General features: G+C 37.1%; 1 protein-coding gene across 1 annotated transcript; it reads right to left on the bottom strand.

Moving 5' to 3' along the window:
• Positions 1 to 2,467: 2,467 nt before the first annotated feature.
• Positions 2,468 to 8,349, bottom strand: MUC7 (mucin 7, secreted). The gene is made up of 2 exons (XM_026510025.4): positions 8,296 to 8,349; positions 2,468 to 3,238 (listed from the first exon to the last, which is right to left on the bottom strand). The coding sequence occupies exons 1-2, from the start codon at positions 8,347 to 8,349 to the stop codon at positions 2,468 to 2,470; spliced, it is 825 nt and encodes a 274-aa protein (XP_026365810.4).
• Positions 8,350 to 8,626: the final 277 nt, after the last annotated feature.

Raw genomic sequence — 8,626 nt, 5'->3', positions numbered from 1 at the left:
GTGGTGAGCAACTTTTATGTACCTGTTGGCCATTTGTATGTCTCTTTCAGAAAAATGTCTTTTTGGTTCCTCTGCCCATTTTTAAATCAGATTGTTTTTTTTCTCTGTTAAGTTGTACAAGTTCTTTATATATTTTGGATAGTAACCCCTTGTTAGATATATGATTTGTAAATATTTTCTGTCAGCCATAGGTTGCCTTTTTACTTTGTTGATGGTTTCATTTCCTGCGTAGCCTTTTAATTTGATGTAGTATCACTTGTTTATTTTTGCTTTTGATATCAAATCCAAAAAAATTATTCCCAAGATCAATGTCAAAGAGCTTACCCCCTGTGTTTTCTTTTAGGAGCTTTATGGTGTCAGGTCTTAATGTTCAAGTCTTTAATCCATTTTGAGTGTGTGTGTGTGTGTGTGTGTGTGTGTGTATGGTGTAAGATAGTGCTCCAGTTTCATTCTTTTGCATATGGATGTCCAGTTCTTCCAGCACCATTTACTGAAAAGACAATCCTTTCCCCATTGTATGTTCTTGGCTCCTTTGTCCTAAGTTAATTGACTATATATGTGTGTGTTTATTTCTGGGTTCTCTGTTTTGTTTCATTGATCTGTGTGTCTGTTTTTGTGCCACTATTGTTCTGCGTTGATTAGTATAACTTTGTAATATAGTTTGAATTCAGAAAGTGTGATGCCTCTAGCTTTATTTTTCTTTCTCAAGGTTGCTTGGCTATTCAGGGTCTTTTTCGGTTCCACACAAATTTTAGGATTGTTTTTTCTATTTCTGTGAAAAATGCTGCTGGAATGTTGACAAAGATTGCGAGTCTGCAGATTACTTTGGGTAGGATAGACATCTTAACAATACTTATTTTCCCAATCCATGAGCAGGGCATATCTTTTCATTTATTTGTGTCTCTTTCAGTTTCTTTCGTCAGTGACTTACAGTTTTCAGTGTCCTATTCTTTTACCTCCTTTTAAATTTATTCCTAGGAACTTTGTTATTTCTGGTGCAACTATAAATGGAATTGTTTTCTTAATTTCTCTTTCTGGTAGTTCTTTTTGAGCTAGTCTGAAATGAGACTGAAGGAACAGAATTAAGTGAGAGGACTGGGGGTCTTTTATTGTCAGTCTGGGAAGCATAGGGCAAACACAGCATTTGGAGTTGAAACGTATTTGTAAGTTAAGACTAAGTAAAGATTAAGTTAATCTAAGTAAATTAACCACTTTGCTTAAAGTATTAAAAAACCCTAGTGTTCAGAGATATTGAGTGTCCTACCCAGGTCATTGGCTGATTAGTGGCAGAGTTGACAAGAATACAGATGTTCATTTTTACTCTTCTCAGAATCTTAGTGATAAGGGGCTTCCACATACACACAATGAAAACAGATTGCTATGTGAAGTCTTTATTAGTTGACAAAAAATCTAAATAAAATCATCAGAGTAACACAAAGTAAAAATACCTCCACATCCCAAATTAACATTATCTCTCTATACCAAGTAGGTAGCTTTTATTCTTCTCTTGACTAGATTCAGGGTTTATTTTCAAGACAGTTTTGCAAACGTGACATCAGGACAGTAGTTTGGTATGGTTTGCTTTAAAACACATTTAAATAGATGGTTAAAAGTTTTAAAAAAATATTCTGCTGCTGAATATATTTCATATTGAATTAATGTGAATTAATTGAATTAGTAAGATGAAATCAATTGAATTCATAGTAAAATATTATGACCACCATGTGAACATACACAAAAAGTCTTGTGATTCACAGAGGCTAGAATAAGTACATTGGATCCAAATTAACTTAGATACAATACAATAAATATCAACCATAAAGCCTAAACAATTATGTGCTCTCAAATACATAGTGCCAGAGACCTGGTTTGTGCTTGACTGCCAGATTCTGTTTTCACTCACTTCAGATCTTCACTTCAAATCAACTTTCCTCTTCCTTGGTTCACACTTTGTGGAATGCAATTGGATTTGAAGATTTAAGATGATTGTTTAAAGAATTTTTTGTCTCTTATCAGTAATATAATGATAGGTCTATCTAGATTTACATGTTTTTGTTTGTTTGAGAGACCTAATTTTAACTCTTTATATTTGTGGGATTAGACAATTCAGGTGGATTCTTGGTTGGGGGTACAGAGTAGTGACCTTACTGTTTCCAACATTTAGGGAAAAGTAAATGGTTCCTGATCCATGTAATTTTCTCTGTTTAGCTAATGTCTTTCCCCCCCTCAGTGGGCTATCTCTATAGGTTCCACAAAGTGATCTTCAATTATGTTATGCACCTGTTTTGTGGGATAGAGGTGGTTTTTCATGTTAATAAGTCATGTGAGGTAAATAGATTCAAAGATTAGTGATAGTGCTTTTAATTTGAGGAATATTGTAATTTCACTTTGAGATTGGTGGTAAAAGTAAAGGTGGTAGTTCTGCACTCATAAATCATATTTGACAACAGATATAATATATGATGTACTATTTGTTCGGTATAATACCAGAAAGGTACTTTATTATATCATAAATATATTGCCAGAATCGAGAATTCTCATTTTGGCTGGAAGGTGAGGTTGGTTGTTCAACAGTAGTATTTTGAATAGTGGCTGGAGTGGTAGTTTGGGTTGTGGGTGCAATTGTAGTTTCGGAAGTGTCAGGTGCAGGAGTGGTTGGGGAAGGATTGGGTGTGGTATTTGGGGCAGCTGTGCTGCCCAGTGGAACTGGGGAAGGTTGTGCTGGTGTAGTTAGGGAAGATGTAGGTGGGGCAGCTGTAGTCTCTGGCAGAGTTGGGGAAGATGTCAGTGGGGCAGCTGTGGTGTCTGGCAAAGCTGGGGAAGGTTGTGGCGATGGGGTAGCTGCAGAAGAGCCCGCACTGGTATTGTCTCTTACAGGTAAGGGGGTAGTATTCTGAATAGGAGAAGTCACACCTGGAGATTCAGTAATTTTGTTGGAAGTAGATGTGGGACTCAAAGATGGGATTTGAGTGGTAGCTCCTGAGGTGTTATTATTGACCGCGGTGTTATTTTTAGCTGGACACTTAGATGGCCGGGGAGGTTTTGGCTTTGGCTTTCTCCTGATTGGATGTGAAGGCTTTGGGTATTTGTGTGGACCAAAAATTAAGTGCTTTTGAGTTAATAGATTCCAGTTAGGTTGAAATTTTGGATACTGTTGTAATCGGCGGTCTAATGTATGTTGTTGGACATTATTCTTTTTGTGCTGTATTTTCCATGGCTTTTTTCGACCTTCACTGAGCTGTGGAAAGAAAGAAAGTGCAAGAACTGAAAACATCCATTGATTTATCAAGTAGGGGATTATTGCTGAATGTTGGATGGGCAGTATTTACGGAGTTTTGGGAATGAAAACCAGATTGCAGTGGGTTGAGTGATTATTCTTCTAATTTCACCAAATCTCCATAACAACTTGCTATTAGAGAATTTCATTTCCTCAAGCATTTATTCTGAGCTAGCTACAATGGATATATTCCTGTGGGTTCAAGCTTGGAGGATTAGTTAGATCTGCCCTTTGTGCTTATAGTTTCTCTCTTCTTCCTCTGGTAGAAGAAAAGGATCAAGTTACTGCCTGAGGACTGAGTAAAAGGACACCCTGTTTGCTGCACTCTGTTCATGAAACTTCAGTCCAAGACATTCAGCTGAGATCAAGGAGTCTTTCTTTCTTTTTTTTTTTTTTTTTAAAGATTTTATTTATTTATTTGACAGAGATAGAGACAGCCAGCGAGAGAGGGAACACAAGCAGGGGGAGTGGGAGAGGAAGAAGCAGGCTCATAGCTGAGGAGCCTGATGTGGGGCTCGATCCCAGAACGCTGGGATCACGCCCTGAGCCGAAGGCAGACGCTTAACCGCTGTGCCACCCAGGTGCCCCTCAAGGAGTCTTTCTTGAATCACACCTTTCACATCTGCCATCATCAAAAAATAACAACATTCCAAACAACCAACTTAACAAATACCCCACTTCACCTTTATATCCTCCACAAAGAAGAAAACTTAGTTTTTAGCTTTTTTAAATTGGAAAAAGAATTTGGCCATTAATATTTAAAATTAAATATTCCTTTAAAGTAGGCTCTACACCCAAAGTGGGGCTCGAACTCAAGTCCCCAAGTTCAAGAATCGCAAGCTCTACTAACTGAGCCAGCCAGGCACCCTGGCCACTACCTTTTTATTGTATCATTATAAAAATTATAATTACAGAAACTCAATGGTCATTGAATCCTATGATATTGTAGGAAAATTTTGCATGTTTATGTATTTTGTCTGCAAGAACCTGTAGCTTTCATGATTTCTCAAAGACGTTCATGTCTGAAAAGAACACAGATTTAGTCCAATTCCACAACCAGTACTTGATCTTTTTCCCCAGTATACCTGAATGGCTTTCCAGCCTATGCTTGACAAATATTTCTATTTGGGAATTCTCTACCGTGTCTCACCAGGTTGCCTGTTAGAGAGTTCTTTTTGATACTAAATAGATTTTTTTTTGGGGGGGGGGAGATTTCCATTCTTAACAGAACAGAGATTTGTTTTTTTTCAGGTATTCATTCCTGGTCCTAATTTTGCACTTTGGCAGCACGTAGAAGATCCTGGAGACCTTCAAAATTTGAAAATATTTACCATGTCATCTGGGTCTTGTATTCTGCAAGATTAACATTCGTAGTTCCTGACATTATTTGAGTTATAGAACCATCACTGTTTCAGTATCTTATATCTAAACATACTGCAATTTGTCTATATTCTTTTTTCCTGCATTCCATCTCATACTAAAATTTTAAATTATCAGTTATATTAATTTAAATTAGAGAAAAGAAATATTAACATAAGGATAAGGGGGCACACCTCAGAGTTCCAAGCAAGGATAGGTAACTTTTTACCTCCTGATAATTTCCACATAAACCCTTTTGAGACCACCTAACAGATAAATCATTCCAGTCCCACACTATAAATCTTGGCATAGGAAAGGTGACAACTTTTGAGAGACTAGCGGAGCTGTTCAGCTAAGATAACTCCTTCAGAGACTAATTTACACAGCCTTAAAAATAACTTTGGAAAGCATTAATTGTTTAAAAAAATTAAATTATCCAGGATATTTTAGTTCATAACTTAGAATGTTCATAAATTAAGATATTGGCTTGTGATCCACATCACTGGTATTTTTCCATAGCTCTCTTATAAACGGGCATAGAATTCCAGAGGCTGCAACTCTGAACCCAGGATGCTCCTCTGATTGTGGAACGTCTCAGGAGATGTTCTATTACAGGGTGGTATTTTTCTACTATAAAATAAGCAGGTCATATTATTCAAGCAGATTTTTCCTCAAGATTCAATATGTGGTCCAGATAATCAGAAAATTGATTTGATTGAAGCAGGATGGGGGCCTTGAATTCCACCAGCTCAGTCTCTACTTTTTTTGTGTGGTGTGTGAGGATGGTGTGAAGAACTCCCAGATGGTAGAGGAGGGTGTTTGAAGCACTCTGCAGGAGACCATCAGAGGAGGTTTGGGTCTGTTCTGCATCTGCCATTAATACTGAGTGACTTTGGGCAAATCACTTAATTTCACTGGATCTCAGTGTACTCATTTATGAAGTGATTCAAATTAAATTAAATTGCAGATCTGAAGTCTAATTCTATGACTTCCATGCTTTGAAATAGTTAATGCTGTTCATTCCCTTAATCGATGATTAACTTCATGAGGGCGGGGATTTTGTTTTGTTAATCTCTGCTTGCCCAATACCTAGAACTATGACTGGCTCATAATAGGCACCCACTAGATATTTACTGAATGAACAAATGCATAGAATTGAAAATAAAAAGCCAAATTTCTCATCAAATAAAATCATAACATTTTTAAGTGTTTATTATGTGAACAAGTTTCAGCTATTTTAATTTAGATGACCTAAATAATACCTGTGATGTTTTGATGAAGACAAATTAATTAAAATCCTATTACCTTTAATGTTAGCTTAGCATAGAACATGTATCAAATGACCAGTTTGACTAGTTTACTCAAAATATATTGACTAATTATCATTATGATTGGCAGTTATGGATGGCTTTGACAGAACTTTTTGATTAGAATCGGGATTAGGGAAGCTTGAGAGGGGGAGGGGTTGAAAATGCCTCTAAAGGTTTGAGCTTAGATTGAAGGATGCAAGTGCTTATAATAAATATAGATAAGCCAGGAAGAACATATTTAATATATCCTCATTTGTTTGTTTATATCTGTCATTTATCTTTGTAAAAAAGTCCTTTTACTTTTTTGTGTGCTTACTTTGTGTCAGACCCTATTTTAAGTGGTTTACAAATATAAATTTTCTTAATTCCTTAGCAACACTAGAAGGTGATTACTATTATTATTTTCATTATACAGATGAAGAAACTGAATCCCAAAGAGATTAAGTAAATTTTAGGAGAATATGTGTACGTTTGTAAATAGAGATTATAACAATTTTGCAGTCATAATTTTTACATCTGTACTCAGCTTTACAGTTTACAAATACATGTGGTTCTTATTTATTCTTCAGCAGCTTTGTTAGGCATATACTGTTGTTACTGTTTCCACATAGGGAAATTGGGGCCCTATAGATAGGTTATAGCTCAAGATTCATCTGAATGTTCAGATGATGAACATAAACCCACGTTTTCTGAGCCCCATTTGAGTGCACTTTGTGCTGTAATCATGGAAATCAGCACTAGGGTCCAGGGCAAAGCCCAAGATGTTTTTTTGGTGGGGGGATGGGTATTATGTGGTAAGTGGGGCATAGGAGAATACCCAAGAGTAATTCCACCTACCTTAGCAGTTCTTCTGCTCTATTTTTTATAGTCATAGTATTCTGAGGCTATTCAGCCACGTTTAGTAAATCTACATTACACTTCTTGACCCTTTCTTCAAATTGTCAAAATAAAAGTGAACAAATACATACAGATATATAGCCTAAATATTGGTCTTTATTACATCATGTATTCCCTTTAATCACTACTTATTTCAATTTTCCTTTCCCAGTAGACCCTAAATATATATTTTTTAAACCTTATTTATTTATTTGAGACAGAGAGAGTGCATGAGTGGGAGAGGGGCAGGGGGCAGAGGGAGAGGGGTAGAAGGAGAGGAAGAAGCAAACTCCCCTGCTGAGCCGGGAGCCCAGTGCAGGGCTCGATCACAGAACCCTGGGATCATGACCTGAGCTGAAGGCAGATGCTTAACCAACTGAGCCACCCAGGTGTCCCAGACCCTAAATATCATAAAGGTAGGGTCCATCTTGTAATCTTCTCTTGGTTTTGGAAACTGTGCTTTCCTGTCCCCTTTTGTGCTTCTTTCATTTTCCCTATACATATCCAAACTACCTATATGTTTTCTCTAGGTAATGTTATAAGGTCCCATGGCTTCAAATACCTTTAAAACATAAACTGCATTTTTTTAAAAGATTTTTATTTATTCATTTGACAGAGAGAGAGACAGCCAGCGAGAGAGGGAACACAAGCAGGGGGAGTGGGAGAGGAAGAAGCAGGCTCCTAGCGGAGGAGCCTGATGTGGGGCTCGATCCCACAACGCCGGGATCACGCCCTGAGCCGCAGGCAGACGCTTAACTGCTGTGCCACCCAGGTGCCCCATAAACTGCATTCTTAAACTTCTTTTTGAACTCCAGACAGTGTATATCCAGTTGCCTCTTTGACATCTCCTTGTAGAAGTCTAATAGCCATTTCAAATTTAACATGTCTAAAACAGAACTCTTATGTTCATTTCTTTCTTTCACTACACACCTAAGCAGCATAAATTATGGCAGACTTAATCACCAAACTATATCTTAAATCCACCTACATATTTTGTTTTAATTGCTGACATTTAGTGCAGGATACTGTCATCTTTTATCTGGACCACTGCCTTAGCTTCTTGCCTGGTTTCTCTACCTTAGCTTTTGTCCCCTGAAATCTGTTTTCTGCCTAGGACCTAGAGTCACGTCCTTCCCCTGTGGACACTCTAGTCATCTTGAGACTTCCCGATACACTGAAAATGGAATCCATGTTCTACACCAGTGAGGCCCTATAGGATCCATTTTTCTGCATCTCCATCTTATTTCAACACACCTGTGATAAAGTTAGTGCAGTGGAAATATTGATTAAAATGAGTGAAATGAATCATTTCCTTGTGCTTCAATAAGCTGTTCTCTATTATGTTTCAGAGAAAACAAAAGATGTTAAGCTTCTTGGAAATTGGAATTGCACGTACTTTTTAAGTCTCAATTAGTTATATACACTAAATGTTATTGATATATAAGAATTACAGTTACTTGGGTGGATACTTACTGAGAAGCAAGCACTCAGTACACAGATGCACGCCAGCAGCGTCAGAGTCTTCATCTTTTTCTGTTGATTCTTGGGAAAAGCAGAAAAGTTGCTCACTATTAGTTATGATATTGTCAGAGATGGGAGGTGTTTTGATAAATGACTTAGTTTTGTTAGAAAGTACAGTTTAAAAGACAGCAGTGGTTTCTGACAATTGTGTATATATTTTCACTCCATAATGATGAGGCAAAATGACTTCAGGCTAAAACACATTCTTTAAGAGAGAAAGCAATGGAGGAGAGTCAAGAATATTGTTGTTATAACTAGTTTGTAGTATAGGTGTTTTCCACTG

This window comes from Ursus arctos, unplaced genomic scaffold (assembly GCF_023065955.2).
Source record: "Ursus arctos isolate Adak ecotype North America unplaced genomic scaffold, UrsArc2.0 scaffold_9, whole genome shotgun sequence".
Taxonomy (NCBI): domain Eukaryota; kingdom Metazoa; phylum Chordata; class Mammalia; order Carnivora; family Ursidae; genus Ursus; species Ursus arctos.
This window is presented reverse-complemented; position numbering and strand designations above follow the sequence as displayed.